Source organism: Mchenga conophoros, linkage group LG7 (assembly GCF_057382185.1).
Source record: "Mchenga conophoros isolate Kocher_MC1m ecotype Shallow Benthic linkage group LG7, M_conophoros_male_GT1.1, whole genome shotgun sequence".
Taxonomy (NCBI): domain Eukaryota; kingdom Metazoa; phylum Chordata; class Actinopteri; order Cichliformes; family Cichlidae; genus Mchenga; species Mchenga conophoros.
This window is the reverse complement of record NC_140532.1, coordinates 23,477,764-23,504,564: the sequence shown is the minus strand read 5'-3', so window position 1 is coordinate 23,504,564 and position 26,801 is coordinate 23,477,764. Positions and strand designations below refer to the sequence as shown.

The 26,801-nt window shown below is 40.1% G+C and overlaps 1 protein-coding gene across 3 annotated transcripts in view; it reads left to right on the top strand.

Annotated features, from left to right (window-relative positions):
* Positions 1-26,801, top strand: part of LOC146570144 (copine-8-like) — a 115,301-nt gene that overhangs the window by 26,573 nt on the left and 61,927 nt on the right. For all 3 annotated transcript variants that reach the window (XM_085282980.1, XM_085282981.1, XM_085282982.1), the window contains exons 3-5: positions 5,117-5,163; positions 6,154-6,257; positions 23,553-23,592. In XM_085282980.1, coding sequence (XP_085139106.1) covers positions 5,117-5,163; positions 6,154-6,257; positions 23,553-23,592 — 191 coding nt within the window. The remainder of the gene's footprint in view (positions 1-5,116; positions 5,164-6,153; positions 6,258-23,552; positions 23,593-26,801) is intronic.

The window sequence follows — 26,801 nt, the reverse complement described above, 5'->3', positions numbered from 1 at the left end:
GGCAATGACTTGTTGATGATTGTTGTGATGGCCCATAATGGAAAGAATTGACAATATGTGATTCTAAACAATATCTGAGAAACTCAATAGCTTTGTTTGTCCTAAACACTGTGTACAGATCCTCTCATAGACAGACACATGTGCTCAGACAGGCTTAGGGATTGTAATGCATTTCCTTGTTGTTTTCATCTGTCATTCCTACTTTGTTTTCACCAGCAAACTGTGACACTCATGCCTGTTAACAGCCCGCTAAAAATAACCACGATTGAAAAAAAAAAAACCTCCACATTTACATGAAATCTTAAAAGTTAAAATCATTTTTTAACTTCTGATCATCCGTGGTTTGTTTATCCTTCGTTTCTTTAGCTGAATTTCCTAAATATTAGCACTTTAGCACCTGAGCACTGCACAGCAAGCACTAGCATTTCTCCTTGGTTGGTGGTGTGTGAACCCATAATTGATGAGCTTCCAGAATTGCGGATTGGACCTTTAAATGTCAGATAGTGAGAAAGGAGGATGAGCATCCCTGCGTTTATGCAAGGAGGCACTTGTGCTGCGTCCATGTCTCTGCTCTGCTGACAGCACTGGCCCCAGTCACACAGCATTAGACCGCATCGGCAGAGCCACGCTCACACTCACATGCACACACAAAAGCGCACACATCCAGGGCCTCGGGCAAGCTCACGTACCATATTCATATTAGCTCATAAAACTGAACAACGGTCCAGTGTTTCTCTTTGGTGCATGCTTGTGTGCTTTTATGTGTGTTTGTGTTTTAGCAATTGTTCCCGCGGTGGGTGGATGTGCTTTGATCACACTGTTTCGACAATTGGGAAAAGCCCATTAAGAAGACGGGAACATTATCAAACTGTTTACGTTAAAAAAAGTCGCATTTGTGGTGCCTTTGTCAATCTCTTCCCCCCCTTAATTAAGGAAGAGTTAAAAGTACTGATGGTGAGGACGTATTGTGTACGGGTGTATGATCAATGGCTTTTTTTTCTCTGCACATTCACATGGAGACCATGTGTCATCCGGTCCTTCATAGCAAGATTAAAGGATGACAGTATATTCAACCAGCTGAGCCCTAGCGCACTGCACTCTGTACACTATGCAACTTATACAGACTCCAGACTGACAGACTGCCAAAACACAGCAAGTTTGAACACTTCTGCAGCCACACAGGAGGCGGGAATAAATTAGGACATGTTTTTTTTAAGTTTGTACTCAAATTCAGTGTGAAATTTGTGAGGTGGGGAAAATAAACCCATAAAATGTACAAAACATTATTAATAGCTTATCTTGATCTTGACTCGACTCCAGGTCTATTCTAAACGATTAAATGTCAGTTTTGTGGTGGGTGGGACTTTATCAGCAAATCAACCTAACCTGATGTTGCAGGAAGATTTCTAAATCTTCATTTGAAGCTAACAAAACAAAGATTTTCACTAACGGCCACGAATGCTAATGAATACATGATTGCACTAGTCATGTGATATCATCAGTTGATGACAGCTAATGCATTCACTTAGGCATAAATTTACAATTAATTAATGCTATAGTTAATTATAACGCAAGCCGTCTCAGTGGAAGGTGTTCCTTTAATAATCAGATGTCACAAAAATAAGTCTCTGGTCTGTCTGATTGCGGTTTTTTTCTGTTATTTTTTTCCTGAGAGGACCTTTCTGTTTTTAAGCTTTTATAAATAGCAGCCTCAGACGTATTTATTTCCATCTTCACCCTTAATGCTTGATGATATCAAGAAAGTATCAGAAACTGCAAATTAATAAATATGTATACCTTCATTATATACAAATAACTGTTTATTTTACTGTATTTCATCTTATCTGTATTATGAACCTTTGAATTTAAGAGCTGTTGGTGCAAGTGAACCTCTTACAGAGTTTATATAGCTGATATATGCTTTACTTAGGTAGGTAAACTCACTGAGACCAAGTTCTCATTTGCAAGAGAGACCTGACTCAGCACATGAAATGAGAAGAGGAAATGTAGCTGTAAGCAGTGATCAGAGGGCCGACTGCATACTCCCTATCATTTTCCATGTGGGGAAAAAAGATGAAAGAAAGAAAGAGGCATATTTAAAAAAAAATGAGGATTACAATAATACTGGTCTGTGCGAATCCTGTTTGTTTCCTGAGCTTCTGGTGACTTAACTCATTTTCATTCTTGATAACATAGAGCCGTTAATGTAGAGTGCCACTGTTTCTATCTAGTTGTTGGTTGACTTTTGTCAGAGTCAAGAAAAACTTTTTTAGACACAAATAATCATGTTATCTTGTTAAATAGAGACTTCATGTTAATATTGCAGTTGGGCTGAACTCCATCTTTCTCTAGCATTAATGTTTTTGTTTAATTATTAGCCGTTAGCCAGTATATAATATTGCTAATAGTTAAACCACTAACAGTAAAACGGGAGCTGTAGTGGCCCTCAACGAATTTCTTATAAAAACTGGGGCATCAGTCCTTAACATGCTTTGCCGAGTTTGTTGCGCTGCTGTTTGTGTTCAGCTGCTAGTGAGGGGAGGGGCTGTGTCCCCGCCTGTCTGCAGCAGTACTGTGTGGAGTTGTGTGTCAGCTGAAGGCATATCAAATAAAATAAAATAGATTAAATAAAATATTCTGTGTTGGTGTTGGTTTTGTGACATACCAATTGGAGACTTGTCAGGAGCTAGGCCTACCTTAATGCATAAACTGTTTCGTTGTTCTCTTTGAACCTAATGGAGAAAATACATTATATTTTCAAAGTGATGTTTTTAAGAGTTTTAAGTAGCGATTGAGCTTTCATCATTAGAAAAGCATTAACTGACGTCAAAAAGCAACTGAGGGTGGTTTAACGACTTCTGTGCAACCAACCAAACAGTGAAGCTTCCCCCTGCTGGCCGTTAGCAGGAATGCCAGTTAACGGCACTTTCACATCGGCTTCATTTTTCAGACCCGGACACAACATCCAACTTTTTATATACAGTCTGCATTTTTAAAATTCTGTGGTAATGCTCCTTTACTTGGTCAACCTCATCACCATGTCAGTACACAAAGCAGTTGCTGAGGTATGACCTCATTTTCAGTTTCATAGCTTTGCTGTTGGAATTGAAAACGTATCCATAACTTAAGTGCTTTGTCAGCATTAGTATTCCACCATTCAACTATTCACTCTTCAAACAAATTTACAAGTGTGTGAGCTCAGAGTTTTTATGCGCTGGTAGATGACAGGTGGGTGTAAGTACAGTATTGGCTGCTCGAATCCAAATGATATGTCATGTTATTGCTACACGATTGCCTCGCTCTCTTCCCACAAGTGGTCACTCATCAAAACACACTCAAGACTCCTTTGGATGAAGATCCTCAAATGTCAAAAGGAGGACTTTCCTGCATTCAAACTAGGGCTGAACGATTATGGAAAATAATCTAATTGCAATTTTTTGCCCCAATATTGCGATGCGATATGGGATTATTTTTTAAGGTCTTTGTCTTCTGTATTATTAAACAAAGACAAGCAATACATCATATAGTATGGCCAATACTATATTACATTAATTTTAAACTGTTCTTTCCTGGAAGACAGACCTCTGTTATGATGACATGAGGTGATGCATGAATTGATGACTGACATTTTTATTTAACTTCTTCAATCACAACAGTATATTTGAACATACACAATAGTTTATTTTTAGCTTACAAACATCTGAGCATAAAGTGCTGGCAAGGAACCCTGGTGTAAACATTAAAATGAAAGTCAGTACAATGTGCAGATTGCAGAAATATACATAAACAAAATCAGTGGCTTTACCACACTCAGTTTTTCGACATCTGTGAACTACTAGACAGTCATTAAATTAAAAAATAATATTAAATAAATAAAACGAATAAATAAAAAATACACACATCTTACTGATCTCTGCAGTCAGTAACATTAGACATAAAGTGCAAACATAATAGCAATTGTATAAACACACACACAAACACGCCTTTAAAGTTTAAAGGCGTGAAATTGGACGGTCTAGTTCTGATTAGCGTCACCGCTGTCTCGGTGGAGTTTAATAAACTCGGCCGTCTGCTTCTTGCTATCTAAAATATAACCAGACACTGGCGTAAATTCTCGACTGTCTCATACTTCTGTTTAATAAGTTTTCTGTTTGACGTTTAGTCAGCTGTGTGAAAACCAAGGAGGAACCCACCCGGGGGATTAATAAAGTTTTATTTTATCTAATCTAATAACTTTAATCTCAGCCAAACCGATTTACTCACGAACAAACAAAACACTGAAAAAAGCCCAACAATAACATTTTTAGGTTGTCTAAGTGACTTATATATTACGTTTAACCCGAGCAGCGAAACTCCGCGGTGATCTGAAAATGATGTGCCGGGAGTTGTGCCGTTCTCGGCCGCATCAGTAACCCTCGAGCTCCCGGCTAGCTGTCGAGCTGGTGGGTAGCAGACGCCTCTGAAAACGTCGAAGCACTTTTGCAAATATGGGATATCTTGATAAACCGAGCAGATATTTGATGTTTACACAACTACTTTCTCGCCTGAAAATATGTTAAAAGTTTATTTTGTGACCCAGAAAGATTAGTATGAGTAATTTTAAAACTTAGTAGCGGCCGCCATTGCTGGAAACTGGAGTTTGGCTGGGCCGCGCTATGAATTCTGGGATATGGTAGTAATTTGGACAGCCTTCGGCACGTCGCTGTGACGTAATCGGTCTACAAATGCGGCCTCAGGAGGATGCAGCCCATGAATTTGGACATGTCCAGAGTATAATCGCAGCCTTTGCGGTTAGAAAATTGCACTTGATCATGTCGCGATATTATCGCAAATGCGATATATCGTTCAGCCCTAATTCAAACACTCACCACTCCCAGCACCATCATCCTCATCCTCCTCTTCCCTCCTTCCTCTTCTCCTCTCTGAAATATCACCATGCTACAAGGCAAAAGTTCGAGTGACATTTAATTAGGGAGTTTTCCTCTCATGCTGGGGTCCAGAGGGGCGGACTAGCTCTCAGCTGACATCTTAGCATTGTTTTGTTCAGTGTTAAATACCCTTCAGTCAATCTGACTGTCTCCTGTCTCTTTTCCCCTCCCTGCTTCTAATTCAACAGTTTGTGTCCTGTACACTCAAGGAATAGCCAACAAGGAATGGAGAGAGGTGAGTACAGCGGTGGGATTGTGAAGGCATTGTGTATAAATGGCAGCAGTGCAGCTTTTCAGTGAGTCACGCTAAAGCCGTTTAAATCCTTTTTTTTTCAAGTTTGCCTGTGGGCCATTTGTTGAATGATGAAACAATTGCTAGTAATGGTGTTTTTGGGACATTTGTGTTAGTTTGAATTGACCAAATTTAACCAAGCTCACTCTGTTCTTGTGCTTTCTTGTGTTAATGATAGAATCTTAACAGTTATGTGCAGACATTTCTTTTTGGAAAGCATGAAAATGTTTAATTATGTTGCTGTCATTTGGTGCGCATCCATATTTATCCATTTGTGTAATTAAACTAGCTTAGCGAGTGCTATGTGGGCTAGAGATCTTTACAGGCCATCTTTCAGGTGTCAGTGAGACCATGGCCTGATTTGGACTAATGCAATAAATCTATGCTGTAACTTTCCACATAACTTGAGATGCACTTCTCGAGAAATGTAACTACATGTCGGGTCGACGTTCAGTCTGCGACGACTGAATTACTTGTGCATGGGTCATAAAATTGTCTTTGCTACTATAAGATGAGACTATAAATATGAGTAAGGTTATGTTGCTGTGCTCCATCATTGCATGGAGATATTCCCGTGACAGTTAAGGAGAAAGGCACAGTTTCGGGAAACACTAATATGATTCCATTCACAAAACGTCTTCTTATCCCAAGTCAAATAGCACACACAATATCTCATGTGACCAAGTTAGAGTTCCTGGTGAATAAATGAATGAACAAGAAAGCAGTTTTTAAAGGAGTGGCACATGTTGTGTATGTGCTGAAGGGGAAATTTAAATATTACTATAATTAGCCTAGTTTCATGAAAAAGTGTCTGACATGAAGCTGGTGTGCTTATATGCTGTATGATTCAGATTGTCAGTTGTCAATGTCAGTGTGTCCCGCCCCCTTATTGCTCCCAGTAATAAAATATCACCTCTGTCATTTCCCTTCTAGTTTGGTAGGACAGAAGTCATCGACAACACCCTCAACCCCGACTTTGTCCGCAAGTTCATCCTTGACTATTTCTTCGAGGAGAGACAGAATCTACGCTTTGACCTGTAAGTTAACAGCTGACTTATCCGTGCTAATGTGTGCGCGCGTGTGTTTGTTATTGTGTACTAGCGTGTGTTGCGCAGACACGGGTGCTGCTCTGTGTGAGGCGAAGTTGAGTTAGGACTGAAATATTCATGGCTTGCGCTGAGGGAGATGTACGTCTTCTCTCTTCTAAATAAAAGACAAGTTTTCGTGCCACTTTTTCACCAGCGTTTTCATTTTGAACTCATCCCATTTGTTCATTGCTTTGTGACAAAATAGGGCCAGATGGCCACGGTGAATCACACATTTTTTGATGTCTATGATTCGCTTGTTGTTGGTTATTTCATCTTGGGTTCTACTAAAAAGACAAGTTTGTCATAGAGATATTTTAAGAGCGTCAACATACCACATCTGCCTTTTTTTTTTTTTTAAGCCCCAGCCTTATTTTTCTAAATGTGAAGTTCTGTGTGGTGTGCATAAAAGCCCTTATGAGAGTAACAAATGACCTCCTTTTAACAGCAGATGCAGAAGATTGCTCGGTCCTAATCCTTTTAGACCTAAGTGCATCGTTTTACACAGTTGATCATACAATTTTAATTGACTGCCTTAAGCACTGGGCGGGTATCTCTGGGTCAGTGCAGAGTTTCTTGCCGCTCACATAGAAGTTGTTATGCTAAAGGAGCTGATTTTTCCATCTGCCACATCAGAAAACAACCGACACCTTCCCTCAAGACCCCCTCCTGTTCTTTCCCCCTCCCACCTTTCCTGCATGTAATTTTGCACTCTTTGCAGACATAATTTGTACGCTCATTAAAATTCAGAATATTTCCTGGTGTGTGAGTTTGTGTCACAACAGGCAACACACAAATTTGACGAATACATTAATATTTTTTTAGTCCAGAGTTTTGATCTAAAAACATCGGCTCACTTTATGGCAACACTTTGAGGCCATGCTGTAGTTTTGACTCGCTGACTTTAGAGATCACACTAAACCTTCTACAAATCTTTTATAAATACATACTCCTGGGCTGGCTGTAGCTCAGGAGGTAGAGCAGGTCACCTACCGGTACTGATCGGGAGGTTGGAGGTTTGAGCCCAAGCTCCTCCAGTCTGCATGCCAAGTATCCTTGGGCAAGATACTAACCCCAAGTTGCTCTCCGTATGAATGTGTGTGAGTGTAGTTAGAAAGCACTCAGTATAGAGGTAGTGCTTGTGATAATGGGTGTGACTGGGTGAATGTGGTGTGTTGTATAGAGCGCTTTGAGTAGTCCGTTTTGAGAGTAGAAAAGCGCTATATAAGAATCAGTCCATTTACCATTTACAATATGTAATAATAAATTACCAGTGGGAAAAAGCTGACCTCAGAGGAGTGAGTTGTGGTGGTGGTGGACTGATCTGCATTGGCACACTGCATTGGTGCGGGTGGACCACAATAAACCATTTAATAAGTTTAATCCAAAGGCTGTGCTTGTGCGCATGTGACTGACTATGAGTAGGCATTGCTAGTCTGTTGGTAGAAAAGAAGCTGATGAATAACTGTGATTGCGAAGCATGAATCACATGGCTAAAGCAGATCATCTCTTTAAAGATTAAAAATTGTGAAACTAAATATAAAAAACCCCAAACATTTAAATCATCGCATTTATCCCTGCTGAGGCTGTGTTTTCACTGAGAGCCTTGTGTCAGGTTTGTTTCTTTGTACCAGGCTGAGTTTCATCAAACTACTACGGCCACAGAAAGAAGCCGATACGATGTGGCTCTGGATCATTTTTCTTTAACGTTGTGCTGGCTGGGTATTGGCTCTAGTGGAGATCTGCACTTTCAGAGTGCCCCTCTTTCATCTGACTCCCTGTCAGCAAGATTAGAGAAAACCACCAAGCTAAATTTAACAAAACTTGACGGAGAGGTCGAGTGTAGGCAGAGGACAAAGCCATTAAATCAGGGTGTCGAATCATTTCATTTTGTCAACCGCACACAGCTCGATTGGCTCTCTAGTGGGCTGACCAGTAAAACCGCTGCAGAATGACCGATTGAAAACACCTCTGAAGTTTTGCCTTTGTTTTAGTGCAAAGAATTAAAAGTACATGTTGAAACATTTGCATTTAATGAAGTTTAAAAAAAGTACCCAGATGAACAGCCTAAGATGTTTCTAGAAAAAAGAGAGCTCAGTCCTTTTTTTCTCAGTCAGTCTTTTCACTTCTCCATTTCTATTGCTGTAAGTCAAAAACAGACATTTACACATCTCGGCTTAGCCACTTTACTTAAATGCGGTTTTATCTTTGTCAGTACGAGGCTGTAAAACTGATGGTTCGGACTCAGACTACCACTCTCCGAATACGAGGAGGGCCAGATTTGATCTGGTTCTGGTCCCTTTTTCTTTCACTTAATTGTGCTCTCTTTATATTTATGCATTTTTAAATGCACGTGGCTTTTTAAAAATGGTGTGGTACCACAGTATCTGGTAGAAAATACACAAAACAACACAAGGAAAATATAAAATATAGCTAGTACGTATGTCCCTCAAACAAATTTAATCAGTAGCTCAATGAACAAAAGAACAGTTTCCAAAATTTTCACAAGGCTGAGTTTTATTGAACACTTGTTTTACGTAAAGTTATTTCAGCTTAGTAAAATAGCTGGTGGACAATTGGCAGTTAGGCTTATTTGCATTATTGGCTATGAAGCCTGTGCAACAGTGTGAAAGTTGTCCTAGTTGGTTCATGAGGCATATTGACACTGACAGATTTTCTTATGAATTAGGAATCTGACAAAATCAAGCTGCTTATTATAGCTAATGGTATAACATGTACATGCTCTGTTATCCACACACATACTGTACATACATGCTGTATGCATCTCCAGCCGTGGTGTATGAAAATGAACAGAGAAATGGCATTAATAGACAAACTATCAAAGCAAGACTGCAGTGCATTTTTTTCCTATTGTGTTCAAGCCTCACACATCATCATTGTATTTTCCTCTGGTAGCTCATGAAATATGGAATGGCTCTTTTGTTTGTTCACTTGTTGGCCTGTCAGCATGGCCGCATGCTGCTCACAAGCTGTGGGAGGTTATAGTTAAGGTCAAGGAGGGATTCTGGGTGTGAGTTTGTGTGTAGATGCAAAGTGCTTGTGCAGGTAGTGTATTGTACTTTAAGTTGGTTAATGGTTTGTGTCAGACACTCTGGATTGTTTGAATACATTTAGTCATGTAGATATGCACTGTGTGTTCCACTTTGTTTGAGGTGTAAGTATTTATATGTGTGCGTTAGTGTTTTTTTTAAAGGGTACATGTTAAGAATATATGATGGGGCTGGGAGATGTATAGCTCTTTTATTCTTGTTAAAAATATTTACTGCTAAACAAAATTAAAGTAACACTTTGTAAAGACATCAGATCACAAAGGAAAGAAATATTATGCTGGATAGCTATACTGACATAGAGTGGGTAACAGTTTGGTAGAAATGAAAATGATCAGCCTACCGGCGGCTAAATTCAAAAACACCAAAAAATAAAAATGAAAAATGATGGACTAAAGCATAATGTCTCAGATATGTTCTATTGGATTTAAGTCAGGCAAGTGTGGGGGACAGTCAATGGTATCAGTTCCTTCATCCTCCAGGAACTGCCTGCATACTCTAGACCATAGGTGTCAAACTCTGGCTAATTACATTTGGCCCGCGAAGCCATACCAAATTTGCAAAACTTGTTTGAGTCCATAAGAAAAGATTCATTCTTATATCTGGAGGAATTTTTTTTTTTTTCAATAAATATTAATGTAAGCCCGCGACTTTGTTCCAGTTTTGAATTTTGGCCCACTGTGTATTTGAGTTTGACACCCCTGCTCTAGACACATGAGGCCAGGCCTTGTTGTGCACCAGGAGGAACCCAGGACCCACTGTACTAGCGTAGGATTTCATCCATGGCAGGCAGTCAGGGTGCCGCTGCCTTGCCTGTAGAGGTCTGTGCATCCCTCCGGAGATATGCCTCCCCTGACCATCACTGAACCACCACCAAACCAATCATGCTGAACGATGTTACAGGCAGCATAATGCTCTCCATGGCTTCTCCAGACCCTTTCACGGCTGTCACGTGTGTTCAGGGTTTTATATATATATATATATATAATGTATGTATGTATGTATGTATGTATGTATGTGTGTATATATATATATATATATATATATATATATACACACATACATACATACATACATACATACATACATACATACATTATATATGTATATTGTCAAAAAAGGGGGGGATGGTTGAGCTTTAACATCAAACCAGGATTATTTGAACATTTTATAACTTCATTTGTGTCTTTAATAATTTAGGAATGGTAAAGCTTAAGCTAATAGCGGTCCGAGAAGACGGACCTTTTAGAGAATCAGTGAAAAAGCATAAACTATCACTTTCATGTTTAATCATTACTCATTGAAATGAACTGAATAGCGTTTAGAAGATTTGTTAATTTTTTGTCTTTTGTTAAAAAGAGGGGTTTTAATAATTTTCAGACACACCTTGCAAATGTGCTTATAACGAGTTGGCACTTGGCCTTTTGAAGGTCAGAAGCTTCGTTCGGCGTGACTGTCCGGACTGATAAAGTGTAAGAAATGCCTTGAGTGCGGAGGGCTAAATGCAAACATGCTTACACACACATAAGATATGATTAGAATAAGTCCCTGGGACATTCTGAATGTTTAGACCAATTCTGAATCACTAGAAGGTCAGTAGGTAACAACATTAGATTATTAGGGTTAGGAAGAGAGGTGTTTTGGTTTTCTGTCTCTTACAGAGAAAGGAACAGACACCAGACGAGGTCACAGAGATGCGAGGATCCTCCGTAGCAGAGTCAGACACAGTGACTGCCGAGACATCAACTGGGTCCAAGGGTCATGGCGTTTGGGCTCCAGCTAGTCACCACAAAAGGATGGATCCCATAAACACAGCAATAACCATGAAGGGGTTGGCGGAAATCCGGGAACACCAGACCAACGAAGTTCGAGAGGCTTTTGGGCAAAAAGGGGACACCTTCCTGTTCCTTTTTCTGGAGAATACACAGATCGTTGTTTGAAATCGAGACAGAATAATCCCCTGGTCTGTGCTACGACTGAAGGGTTGTCTAACCCCTAAGGTTGAAGAATTAAGAGCAGAGGATCACCCAACTGGACGACACTGGTAGCTGCAGCAATAAAATAAAGGTTAAGAGCTCTTCGGACAGAGGTTCTAGTCTACGTCTGAATGGTATAAGGGAACACCAAATAAAGCTGTGGGAGAACAGGGGAGTGTCATCTGGACCTGCTATCCTTGTAGTAATAGTTTGTCTTGCACCTGACTTGCGCAAACACAGAGGTCATCTTACATATGGTTTGCCCGTCAGGGGGACAAAGGACCTCAGGAGTGAGAAAAGATGAACCCGGCCACACTGGGCTACAGGGTGTTTGTGAGGTCATTATTCTAATGACCTCATCAGGGGGAATTGTAAAATTATGATATTATTTTATGCCATGTTATACCCCTAATTAAAGATTGTGAATTATTATGTAGTTTTAGTTTGCATTATTCTCCTGAATTAGAAGAAGCTGATAACTATTGCATTAGTTAAACTGATTTGCATTACATTAAATTGCTGACTTGTTGTGAATGAATGATATTGTTTTATGATGCATTATATTGCTGAGTTATAAGAAATACTGTTCGCAGAAGGTTATTGTCTAATTTGTCTGAGTAGAAGAGAACAGAGTGTGCTGGAGTTTTCTGCCCCATTTCAGCAGGAGCAGATAAACAGGGAGCCAAGGTCGTAGCTTAGGCGCTGTGTGAGAGAGAGCATGTGAATGTTTAGGCTTTTTATGATAAGGTGAAGGCACCAGAGGTTATAAAAGTTTGAGCAATGCTCCACCATTTTGAGATTTTGAGGCTGTCTGCATCAGTGTCCATCTCCCACGTGTGTGATCATTAAATCATCGTTTGACTCAACCCGGCCGGACCAGTGTTGTTATTGTGGTTTTTTCTCTTGTCTCCATCCCCAATATTTTGAACCTTAACAATATATATATATATATGTGTATATATATATATGTATGTATATATATATATGTATATATATATATGTATGTATATATATATGTATATATATATATATATATATATGGGGTGCAACGATACTCGTATCGATATTGAACCGTTCGATACAGTGCTTTCGGTGCTTTCGGTTCGGTACGCATATGTATCGAACAATACAAAATTAGTAATTTATTTTATCAACTTTCCTTCTAACGATACCGTCTGTGTTGAGCGCTCAGTGAATCTGCGTTCGACTACTCCGCCTAGGCTGCACTGTCGAGTGCAGATCCACTGAGCGTTCGACACAGACAGCATCATCAGAAGGAAGAGCGCAGGGCAAGCTAGCGAGACAGAAGTTAAGCTCTCCTTGCAATATGGCAAATTGAACCTTTCCCACCCTCATTCAGATCTGGCGTTTGGAATTATTTTGGTTTTCATGTGACGTATGACCCTGAAGGTAAGCGAGTCATGGACTAAAGTAAAACAGTATGTTGGATGTGCCATGCAATGCTCAATTACATGGGTGGGAGCTAGTGTGTTAGCGCAGTTAGCTCGTTAACGTGTTGGCCGTCTAGCCCCTCTGTATAGGGTAGCTTGTTAACGGAGATTTGCCGTGTTGTGGCGTTAAGGTTATTTCAACGAGATTAACCTGAAAGCACTAGTGGGAACACAACGAATATGACTGCACATTTACACCGACATCATCCTAGTGCAAAGACAAAAACAACAAGCATGCATGCTACAAACTTTAGCCGAGTCATTTAGACAGCTGTTAGCACAGGATTCTCCTTATGGAGACCTGATATGTTTAATATGCTGCTGAGAATATAGCCCAGAAGAAGCGGATAGTATAGCTTTTATTTTGGAAAGAGACATTTCTCTGTAATAAACTCTCTTTTCCAAAGATGAGTGATTCCTCAATCAGATACAGGGCTCGCAATATCGCTAGCCCGACGTCCCGGGGCTATCTCTGCCCTGCCTGTCGGGCTATTGTAGGAAGGAAAAATATATGTCAATGCTTTTGCATTCTTTCAGAAATGTAGCTGGGTAATTATGTCATTGGGTGAGCCACTGTCAATATGTGACATATTGAAATCGTGTTTGAATTTGCGCTTGTTTTTTTGCTTTCACTTTGCAATCGCGCGAACTGTGTATAGAGAGCGACAGCACTGATCTGTGAGTGATGATAATTTGTGCACCAATTCCTCTGACATCGTCTTATTAATTGTTAGCTTACTATGCAAACATGACAAGTGAAATCTCCCGCAGCTTAAACATGTGAGAGGTTGATCGCGCAGAGAATCGCTGAGCTTATGTGAGTGCGGCAGGATATATATTTCACTACGATGACCTGGATGATTGAGAACCTTCACAGACAGATATATATTTTAGTTCTGCTGAGCCAAATAAGACAGGTCAGGGTGAAGAAGTGACAGCCAAAGAAAAGCTTACCACAAAACAGAGAAGTTATGACAAATCAGACTATAAGGCAAAAAGAAAGTGCAGCTTTATGGTTTCATGGACAAAAGAATTTCTGTGGCTGCAATATGACGAGCTAAAAAACAACACGCACAAGGGTTAGGGTTAAATTTAAAAACTGTACTTTTGTGTTAAAATATATATTTATAATTTTAACACACATATATATATATATGTGTATATATATATGTATATGTGTGTGTATATATATATGTATATGTGTGTGTATATATATATGTATATGTGTGTATATGTATATGTATATATATGTATATGTATATGTATGTATATGTATATGTGTATATATATGTATATATGTATATGTATATATATATATATGTATATATGTATATGTATATATATATGTATATATGTATATGTGTATATATATATATATGTATATGTGTATATGTATATATATATGTATATATGTATATGTGTATATGTATGTATATATGTATATGTGTATATATATATATATGTATATGTGTATATGTATATATATATATATATATATATATATATATATATATATATATATATATATATATATATATATATATATATATATATATCCCGCTCATGTATTGACCCATGTGCCTGTTCATCGGGACACAGAAAGGAATTGGCAAGAATACCAGAGGCGCAAAACACCAGCTACTGGTAGACAGAACAATCAGCCGAGACTGCAAGACCAGACTGACCCACCTGTGCACTGCCTGGATTGATTACAAGAAGGCCTATGACTCAATGCCCCACAGCTGGATACTGGAATGCCTAGAATTGTACAAGATCAATGGGACCCTAAGAGCCTTCATCAGGAACTCAATGGGGATGTGGCGTACAACACTAGAGGCCAACTCCAAGCCCATAGCACAAGTCACCATCAAGTGTGGGATCTACCAAGGAGATGCTCTGTCCCCACTGCTGTTCTGCATAGGCCTGAACCCCCTCAGTGAGATCATTAACAAGACTGGCTACGGATACCGACTACGGAACGGAGCAGTTGTCAGCCACCTCCTGTACATGGATGACATCAAGCTGTATGCCAAGAGTGAACGAGACATCGATTCACTGATCCACACTACCAGGCTATACAGCAATGACATTGGAATGTCGTTCGGACTGGAGAAGTGTAGTCGGATGGTAACAAAGAGAGGGAAGGTAGTCAGAACTGAGGGGATTGAACTACCAGAAGGCAACATTGCAGACATAGAGGACAGTTACAAGTACTTGGGGATCCCGCAGGCGAATGGGAACCATGAAGAGGCCGCTAGAAAAGCTGCAACCACCAAGTACCTGCAGAGGGTCAGGCAAGTCCTGAGGAGTCAGCTGAATGGTAAGAACAAGATCCGGGCCATCAACACGTACGCCCTGCCCGTGATCAGGTACCCTGCTGGGGTAATAGGCTGGCCAAAGGAGGAGATAGAAGCCACTGACATAAAGACAAGAAAGCTCCTTACCATGCATGGAGGGTTTCACCCCAAGTCCAGCACCCTGAGGCTGTACGCTAAGCAGAAGGAAGGGGGCCGAGGACTGGTGAGTGTCAGCACCACAGTCCAGGATGAGACAACGAACATCCAAGAATACATTGGGAAGATGGCCCCAACTGACCGAGTGCTCAGTGAATACCTCAGGCAGCAGAAACCCAAGAAAGAGGAGGGAGACGAGGAACCATCATGGAAGGACAGGCCTCTGCACGGTATGTACCACCGGCAGATAGAGGAGGTGGCTGATATCCAGAAATCCTACCAGTGGCTGGACAAAGCTGGACTGAAAGACAGCACAGAGGCACTAATCATGGCAGCACAAGAACAAGCTCTGAGGACAAGATCCATAGAGGCTGGGGTCTATCACACCAGGCAAGACCCCAGGTGTAGGCTGTGTAAAGATGCCCCAGAGACAATCCAGCACATAACAGCAGGGTGCAAGATGCTAGCAGGCAAGGCATACATGGAACGCCATAACCAAGTGGCCGGCATAGTGTACAGGAACATCTGTGCCGAGTATAACCTGGAAGTCCCGAGGTCAAAATGGGAGATGCCCCCAAGGGTGGTGGAGAATGACTGAGCTAAGATCCTGTGGGACTTCCAGATACAGACGGACAAAATGGTGGTGGCTAACCAACCGGACATAGTGGTGGTAGACAAACAGAAGAAGACGGCCGTAGTGATCGATGTAGCAGTTCCGAATGACAGCAATATCAGGAAGAAGGAACACGAGAAGCTGGAGAAATACCAAGGGCTCAGAGAAGAGCTCGAGAGGATGTGGAGGGTGAAGGTTACGGTGGTCCCCGTGGTAATCGGAGCACTAGGTGCGGTGACTCCCAAGCTAGGCGAGTGGCTCCAGCAGATCCCGGGAACAACATCGGAGATCTCTGTCCAGAAGAGCGCAGTCCTGGGAACAGCTAAGATACTGCGCAGGACCCTCAAGCTCCCAGGCCTCTGGTAGAGGACCCGAGCTTGAAGGATAAACCGCCCGCAGGGGCGCGCTGGGTGTTATATATATATATATATATATATATATATATATACTAGTGCACGTGTTGTTGTTAATTTCATTAACACCAAAGCAGCTGAAACTGATTTAAACATTTTTTTAAGCACTTCATATGCAGCCTGTCTTGACTAAAACAGATTGAGAAGTATTGGATTGAGATCTGGTGACTGTGGAGGCCATTTGAGTACAGTGAACTATGCAGAACAGTGTTTTGTTCAGAAAGATATTTTGAGACGATCTAAGCTTATTCTGGTAACAGCAACCATTAGAAAATGGGTATGCTGTGGTTATAAAGCGATGTGGTCAGCAACAGTACTGTGTTAGCCTGTGGGATTTAAATTATGCTCAGTTGGTACTAAGGGGGCACTTGGAAAATACCCCCCAACCATTGATACAAAACAGGATGCATCCACTCTTACATATCCTGTCACACGTTCTCCTCTGACCTCTGGCATCAAAAGGGCATTTTCACCAGAGAACTGCTGCTCATTGAATATTTTCTCTTTTTCAGTCTATTTCTCTATAAATCCTCAAGATGGTTGTGGAAAAAATCCCAGAGTAGATCAGCATATATCTGAAGTACTCACATTTGCCTATCTGGCACTAACAACTGTTTCGTGTTCAAAGTTAACATGAAAACACATGTCGACATGCCCAGATGCATTGAGTTATGATATGAAACTAAACAATATATTGCATTGTATTTGAGTTGTAAAATACTGACTGTTGATGATAACCTCTCAACCTCACTTCATACCTTTACTGTATGAATCAAATGACATAAAGAAATGATTCTCATTTGACACACCAGTCTGTTTTAAAAGAACTGCTTGTAATATTTCTCACAGAAAATACAGACCTAAATATTCTGTACTGCACCATCTCACAATAAAAATAAGGAGAGATGATGTTCATCTATATCATTCAGCCATAGAGAATGTGTTTTTGAATGTCTCTGTTTGTAAAAGTATAAATAACTCAAGCATTTCTGTGCATGTGCTTTAACGTTTGTGTGTATATCCCTGTGGACCAGAGGAATGTAGTGCAGACTTTGCCAGAATATCATACAAGATGTTAAAAGCTGACAAGTAGTGAAGAGTGGGTGATGGGGAGTGTGTGTGTGTGTGTGTGTGCGTGCGTGTGTGTGCGTGCGTGCGTGCGCGCGCCGTCTAGCCGACTCCCTGTGGGGCTTCTTGTGAGTGGGTGAGCATCAGGCCCTTGTTACTGTCTTCTGGGCTGATGGTCCTGTGATCACTCGCAGCTAGGACATGGCGACGCCCACACACTGCCTGCCCTCAAACCAAGACAAATGTCCAGATACACACACACACACACACACACACACACACACACACACACACACACACACACACACACACACTCATGCATACACTTTACTGCTCAAGCAGTCTTTTGCACTCATGTTGAGCTTTAACACGCATGTACACACACAGGTTCTTTCTCATTACGGGACCAGTAACTGCACTCGCCTCCTGCTTTGTCCTGAGGTCTGAAACTCATTTCATTGCTGCTCCTACACTCCTTCCTTACCTCCATCTTCTTTATAAAGCTTCAAATCCCTTCAATAGACCCATATAGCCAGCTAGCACTAAGCCCCCACAAACTGCCCTTATAGACGCTGGCCATGCCGAATGCTCCTCTACTTTATTTATTTATTTGATGGTTTGAGATGCTCCCCCTGGGTGGATGGTGGTCTAATCAAGTGTTGCAAATTGGATCAGACCTCAAAAAATGAAGTGAAATGCTCACCAAAAAAGGAATACAATAAAGATATAGCTATATAAAAATATTTAAGGTACTCAAGAATAAAAGAGTGGAACCAATTTCAAGGTCAGATTTGCTTAAATATATTAATGTTGAATATCTCCTGCAAAACAAAGACCTTTACAGAGCAGAAGAAGAAATTCACCATGAAGAATGCATGTCATGTTTCTTTTCCATTTTGGGGGAAGAAAAAAAACAATAAATATTGACTGAATTTGAACTGAAAAACAAAATAAATGATGGCACGGTGTGAAAGACACACAGCTTTATATATAAATGTAAAAGTTTGTGCATTAGAGGAAGCCTCTCTTTCACTGTGGTAATATTAATACTGCATTATTTCTGTAATCCAGAATGTTAACATTAAAATACGCTGAAAACAACAGGAAACATTGAGATTTAAAATATAGACAAGATGTGATTGGGACAAAGAAGCAGGCTGAAAACTAACATACAAACAATCCAAGATGAAAGAACAAAATATTCCCTGTGTATGTACACAAGGAATCGAACAAAAGAGTGTGAGAAGAATTGAATATAGTCTGTTTTATTCTGTGTTTAGTTGCAGAAGTTTTGAAGCCTATCCCAGCTACCATAGGGCAAGATGCAGTGTACACCCTGGTTAACATAGAGGGACAGACAAGCATTCACACTCACTCATCACATTAACATAGGAACACAGTAACAATTAACATAACAGAACCCACACGAACACGGACATGCAACTCCACACAGAAAAGCCCCGGCCAGATGGTGGAGTCCAACAAAGGTCCTTCATGCTGTGAGGCAATAGTGCTAATCGTGCCACAGTGCTGCACTGGGATGCAAACTTTTCTATCCAAAATTAATTATTTTTTGTAAATATAACATGCATGTCAATATTCTTAATCATAAAATACTTATAATGCATAATAATACGCATTTTAGAAGAAAAAACGGTGACTAGTGAAAATGCGCACATGCGTTGACACTAAAAACACTAGTAACAGTAGAAACAACAGCAAATAGAAAAATGTTGCAAAAGTACACAGAAAAACCGAGCTGATAAGCTAACAGTAGATAGACGTTTGCTAACTGTAACAAATATATAGTATTATACTTTTAAATGCAATCCTTTACAAGTTTTTTGCTCTTTTACTTCTGCAGTTGTTCCATCACGTTATTGTGTCCCATTTTTCCATTTACAGATATTTAAGTTTTTTTTTGACCTTTTAGAGCCACCATACTTTTCTCTAAGGCAACAGGGTCGGTGTCAAATAATGAGGTCAGTGTTGAATCTCTGAAAGCCAAAAGATCAGGTCTCAGGCTGCTTCTGAGAGTTTTTCTACTCTTGGTTTGGTATGATCTCAGTGAGCGGATATATCCTTAATGTCGTCATGGCAGACACATAACTCTGCAGCTCCACCCACCTGCTTTTTCAGAGCTTTTGTTTGTGAGGGGCAGCCAATCAGAAGAAAGCTTTCTGAAAGCAAAAGGGGAGAAAGATACAACTTAATAAAGTGGCCTTGGACTACATGAGCTGAAGGTCGGGATGGTTTTTCACTTCCTTTTATAGCAGTATTTTTGGTAAAACATCATCTCGATCATGTGAGTGTAGAGGCCGCTAATAAAATATTTGTGTGATATCTTGTGTCAGTCAGCCTGAAAGCTTTTCAGTGGTTTATGAAGCTGTTAGGAAACAACGCTGAAGTGTCAGTGAGCCGTTGTCTGTTGTTTGCCTGCCTCTTCGGCCCCATTTATTTGTGCGCTGTCATTAGTCATCGTTGCTCAGTTCAAACAGAGCTCTGAGCAGCAACCCCCCACTCCCAAAGACAGACAGCGCAGGACCGAGAGAAATCCTGTCTGGCCCAGTGCCGATGCAGAGTGACGTCATCTACATAAACATTCACGCACGAACGTCCAGTCATACACAGCAAATGTGCACTCACAAGACGCCATGGGACATCTACTCTAGCACTCTTGTGTGTGTTCGTGTGTATGTGCGGGTGAACATGTGCCGCCAAATCATCATACATACATCTTTTTTTCCCCCGCTCTCCCTCTCGTGCTCCCTCTCTTTTTTTATCTCTTGCTCTCTTTGGGTCTCTTATAATTAAATAAAATTAAATGAGTCATTTATGAACCTTTGGGAGTGACAGAGGCAAGGGGCGAATAGAACATGAAGCGCACCTGTGCATTTTGCTGGCAGCGTGTTGCGTAACAGTAGCGTGTCTTCCTTGCGCTTATGGAAATATATTAGTAATGGCACTGTACTCGAGCTCTCTTCCACATCCTGTAGTGACACACGGCATCTCCCCGTTTTGTCAGCAGGCGCCTTATCGTACATGGCATGCTGTCTGTAGAAAGAAACGCTCAGGCTCTTCCATTTACACACTCGGCTGCACACTGCTGCACATACACCGCACTCGCATATTGACACACACCTGACACACCGAAGGAGGTTTCGTGGTGCAGGAAATAAATAAAGGTGGATAAATTGCTCTGTGGGGAGCCAAGTAGATTAGATGGCATGCACAACATAGCTGCTGCGTTTGGTTTTGGACCAATGTTAGGATGGGCAAATACAGGAATTGCTCATTTCTGAATCCTTGAACTATCCACCATTTCAATGGTGGATAGTTACAAGTACTTGGGGGTTGTTCTTGATAAGACCCTGTCCTTTGAGTCACATCTTGCTGCTACAGTGAAAAAGGCCCAACAAAGACTGTACTTTTTAAGGAGGTTGAGAGGTTTTAATGTTTCATCTGAAATGATGACTCTCTTTTATAAAAGTTTTATTGAATCTGTTTTAACTTTCTGTATCATTGCTTGGTACGGTAGTATGTCCATGGATAATAAGACCAGACTTAACAATCTGGTTAAAGTGGCGGGCAAGATTTCAGGGAGGTCTCAGGTCCAGCTTGTGGACTTTTATAACAGGCAGGTGCTGAGGAAGGCAACCTCTGTCCTGTTGTGTTCAGATCATCCTCTCTTTAACGATTTTCAACTGCTTCCATCAGGTCGTCGTTATAAAATGACTGCAGTGAAGACAAAGCGACACAAATTGTCGTTTGTACCTAGTGCTATTATCTTAATTAACAACACTAAATTGTAAGTGTTGTTGCCATTGCACATTGCACTTTTTTCGATGGAATATCTAGGTTGTTTTATCAGGCTTATATTATATTATAGTATTTTTTTTTTAATGAGTGTACGTGATGTGTTGGTTGTATGTTTGTTGTTTGTTTTGACATACTGCGAATCAATTTCCCATCAGGGACAATAAAGTTACCATTGATCATTGACCATTGATTGACCTTTACGAGCGTTTGTTGGGAAGCGGCAATCACAGATGGAAGTCATAAATCTGCAAGATCTGCCACATTTATTTTTTCATTTGACAACTGTAAGCTCGGTGGGCACCAGAAAATTAACACTGCATGCCTCAAGAGAAAGCCTGTTAGTTTTTAGTAAAACCTTCAACAGCATCAGAAGGAGCCAAGTGAAGCTTGTTAAGCTGCCTAAAGTGATTACATTTGAGTCGGTGTCTTTTGGGTCTGAATAAAAAGTGAAAACTGAGGGAGTTAGAACGAAGCTTCAGGGCTCTGTTTCAGGTTAATGGCTCAAGGCCACATTTCCTACCCACTAGTGTAACACAACCAAATATCCAGCTAAAAAACAAAACAAAACAAAACAAAAAATTATTGGTCCAATTTTTCCATTGAGTCAAAAAGTTTGTTATCAGATTGCCCCTGGTGGGATACTGATTTATCCAGACAACTCATTATAGATTAAGGGAAGAATGAATATTTAGTGATTGTACATCACCTTATATCATTTTCAGTTTGGACAGACTGTAAAAATGAATTGTTGCTTATAGTGCTACAGGCAGTGTCACAATCGCTCTGTTAATGTTTTTGTCATCTGGTGTTAGCATCCTCTCAGGTATTACCAAAGTCCAGGGGACTTGTGCATCCAATGCATTCTCTTACCATACATGAGATCTTGTTTGGTGTTGGTGCACTGACAGACTAGCTACAACAATACTGGGTGCCAAGAGCACTCCATCCATCCATCATATACTGCTGAAGTATGGTGGTGGTAGCAGCAGGCTAAGTAGAGTGTCCCCCGACCTGCAAGTAGGTTGCAGGTCTACCCCGTGGGGTTTCCTGTCACTTGCGTGAAGGGCTGTCAAACAAAATGATGCTCAGATACTAAATCAATACTGAAAATTACTATAAAAACTACTATATTACTGCTCTTCTAATTGGTACACAATTTCAAATAGCACAGTTGCAAACAGGCAGGTAAAAAAAAACCTCAACACTAGTAGTAATATGTACCGTAGTTAAAAACTTTGAGAGGAATATTGAGAGGTCATTAAATCTCATTAAATTTTAACCTGGTTCAAGTTGTTTAATTTTGACCTAATTTTTAATTTCATTTTTACTTGTTATTTAGATTTAGACACTAAATAAATTGTGTGGTTGGGTTTAGGCTCTTAGATGCACTTGCTTATAGGTTAAGACTATAGTTTGGGTTGAAATACATCTGTATGAAAAATGACAAACCTAGAGTGACACGCTCATCATGTTAATACATGTACAATAACCTGATGCAGCAACAAAAACTGCAGGACTGGTGCCTCTCTGGCTGGTTCCAGACCTACCCAGACTCTACTCGAGAGTACATGTCTCGAGTAAAATCTCATTGGAGTTTCTTATTGCTTCAGTCAGTGGATTTGCGATTTAGCTGAAATAGAACAGCTAAACCTTGAGGCAATGCGGGGCCTTGTTGTGCTTTAAAGTTAACAATATTCCCAGATGCAAAAATCCTCCAAAAGCATTTAAGCACCTAATCACTATATTACTCATTATGAGTGTAAGAATGGACCACTGAGATCCATTAATCTGTGACGGGTGTGTTTGTGTATGTCTGACTGTGTGCAGGTGCATGTATGTGCATATGCATATATAATATAAATACTATAGATGATAGTTATATGAAGTTTTATAAATGTGGTGTTTATTGAATACAATACGTAGCATGCTGACTCTGGTTGATTCCCTGAATATTTCTCTGTGTTATTTCTTTCTTTTTGAAATATATTTTATGCAGTTTTTAAAATAATCTAATTGGCATTGTAGATACATACTGACTACAAACCAAAAGCTATTAAACCGTCATAATTGAAAGCTGGAAAATTTGGGTGGTAAAATTGCTGAAGCCTTCACCTGACCTAAAAGTACTGAGCCTGGTAATTATGTACCCACATGCATGAAATCGTTTTAGTGAAGCTTTTGGTCCCGCCATCACAAAACCTGTGTTAAGCATGAATAGCTTCTTTACAGTGATTAGTGAGAACTGCTGTACCTTGCATTAATGCCTCTAGATAATGAAGGCAAAAAAAATGACACTACGGTCCCCTTTCAGTCACATATCTGTCAGTCAGTTTGTGCTGCCACTGTCCATGTTCGGATATTTAATCTTTTTTCTTTTTCTCTGCAGGTATGATTTAGACTGCAAGAGTGACAACCTCTCCAGACATGTGAGTGTCTCTTTCACCTCAGCTGTTCAACAATCAGCCATGCATTCATTTAAATTTTATACAGCCACAGTTAACCTTCCAGAACAATAGCAGCCTGATTTGAATCTGAATGTTGGGGGTAAAAGTAGTGATCATAAACACACATGCAAAGCAACCAAAGAGCTTTTCAGGGTGACAAGGTGGACTATTCTTTACTGACCAAGTCAAGTAAATGATCTCAGTCTGACTGAACTTTGTTCCATTTACTGAAGGCCAGAATAAAGGCTGAGAGCCACACAACAACCAAGGGCTGAGGTTTAAAGTGTTTCCTTATGTCTGTAGGTCACCAAGACCTCACACCTCATAGATGCTGTTCATGTTTAAAAAACAAAGAAAAACAAAAAATATCAGCTGATTAGAGATAAATCAGGGCACTGAATTATGGGTGCATCTGCTACTTTGCATATACTCTTTCTTTTAATTCAAATTCAAATCAAATTCAAATTTTATTTGTCACGTACACAGTCATACACAGTACGATATGCAGTGAAATGCTTAGACAACTGCTCGTGACCTAAAGAAAAAAAAAAGGAAAAGGCTATGAATAAGATAGGAAATAAATATGAAAAATTAAAAGGGGTAAATTTAACTAGGAAGGAATAAAATATAAAAAAAATTAAGGTTAAAAATGAAATAAATGTACAACACAAATTAGAATGAAGGGTAAATTTAACTGTGAAAGAATAAGATAAAATATATAAATTAAAGTTGAAAATAAAATAACTGTACAACAAAATACACAATACACAGTATAGAACTATATAAGAATGTATGAAGAAATATAAATAAATAAATATATATATACACACAATAACAGCAGCTGTACAAGTATTAACTGGAAATGAAGAATATAGTGACCAGTGTTGTGCAATCCACATTAAAATAATACTTTTTTGATACTTTGGGTTTTCTAGCACAAGTTAAATGCAAAGCGATCGAAAAGTTCCTGAAAGTTAAATACGAATTTATATTTTACCAGTCTTGCCGTTAAAGTCATCTTGTGCATTTTCCAGACCACGTTCAGTTCGGCTGATAATTTGAAATAGCTTTTTGGAAGCTGTGTTTTGACACATCTGGGAATTGACCGCAGTGCTTAATAAAAACAGACGGTCCCTGAAGGCAGCACATCAGTCAGGTGTTTGATTGTGAGCACACATTTGTTTTCACAAATGTAAAGAGAATCAGAGCAGAGGTAAAATGAATGATCCATGCAATGAGATCTATTGCACGGAAACAAAATATAAATGCCAGACATGCTAACATGTGAGGCGATCGTGGCTCAAGAGTTGGCCGTTCGTCTTGTAATCGGAAGGTTGCCGGTTCGAACCCCGGCTCTGATAGTCTCGATCGTTGTGTCCTTGGGCAAGACACTTCACCCATTGCCTACCCATTGTGGGTGGTGGTCAGAGGGCCCGGTGGCGCCAGTGTCCGGCAGCCTCGCCTCTGTCAGGGCGCCCCAGGGCAGCTCTGGCTACAATGTAGCTTGCCATCACCAGTGGGTGGATGACTGAATGTAGTGTAAAGCGCTTTGGGGTCCATAGGGACTAAGTAAATATGAGTTAAATACCGGCCATTTAACAAAGAGGAGCCTGAAGGGGAGATTGGACAAATTGAAATGAGGTATTGCTTTTTTATTATTTTATGGACTGATTTCCAGAACATTTTGGCCACAACTCATATGAGTTAGTGTGGCCTTAACTTCAAATAAATACATGTTGTTTGTCTTTCTTGTGATAGTACTTATGGAACTTACACTTTCTTTGAGGACTAGTTTAAATGGATAGTTATCAATCAATTTGCGCTGACCCCTAAACTTAGGCAGCAATGCTACAGAGGCTATATATCTTAAAGTTCTCATTCATGTAGGTTCCATTGTTTTGTTTCTAATTTAATATGTTGAACATGTCATCTTTATCAAAAGGTGGTTTATTAATATAACAAAGAGATTAAATTTGGAGAAAAACACTGTCCTGGGCATTAGACAGCAACTCCAGGAAATAGAAAAAGCTCAACAAAATGATCAAATAAAACGCATAAATATCAGACACAGCTTCTGATCAGCTTTGTTATTTCTGGTTTTGTTTTGTCATGCTGCTGCTGATTAAGGATTCTGCTTTTCTGAAATTTGATATATCCCTGGCTTAAAGCTACAACATTCCCTTTCAGTTCAAACAGAGGTTTGAGCAGCACTAGTTCAGTATAAAACTCTCTCTTCACCTCAACACCCAGCCCCATTTCCTATTACCCAGCTTCGACCTCACTGCCAACTGCTGGCGGAGCTCTTTTCCTCAGCCCCAACCTCAGCGTGCCCCGAGGCTTCCTCTGTGAGCAGTGAGCAATGTGAGTGCTGCAATTCACTCTAAGCATGAAGGCTGAGGACGCTTGGATGCGTCCTGTCGTCATTGTGGATGTGTGGGATAGGAGATCTGGCACACAGTGATGGCTCCATTGTCCAGTTCATTCCTAGTCGTGTGGCTAAAAATGAAGAAAAAATGCAAACGCACACAAGTACAGTATCTTTTTTGGCAGCTTCAGTGGCACCCTTAGAGGATGCCTCCCTTCTCCAATCAAAACAGATGTTTTCCCCCGTGCCATATGGTTCACATACCTTTAGTACTTAAAGCTGCAGGAAAAACAGTTCAGAAAGGGGACATACAGTAAAGTTGGATGTAAGGCTAGGGTATGACGTTCTTCCTAAGCGCTGCTTGTCACCACGCACAGTTATTCAACTCATGTTTTTTTGTGGAAAAATACACCAGTGCTTCTCACAAACAGCGGTCTCATTACAAAGTCTTTATTCAGCACTCGATGATAAGCAAATGAATCCAGGCGGAGAAATTGCTTTTTTGTTTGCAGGCAGTAATTAAATTAACTGGCTGGTGTTCCCTCATGACTGCTTGAGAGACGGCTGGATTTTACTGGAGCTTTTATTCCCTTTATTAAATGTCTTGTGGTTAGAAAAGCACATCACATCTTGTTATTTGTTTAACAGCTTTTAAAAGAATAGTGGCATTTCCTTTATTAGACTGTTCACAAGTGTGATGCAAGAAATACCTATTGAATGCAACAGGCTTAAAGCCCAAGGGTCCTTCAAACAAAGTTCTGTTCTACCTTTGGTGTTGTTTGGTGCTGATGACACACCTCTTATAGTTTTCTGAAGACTTAGGATT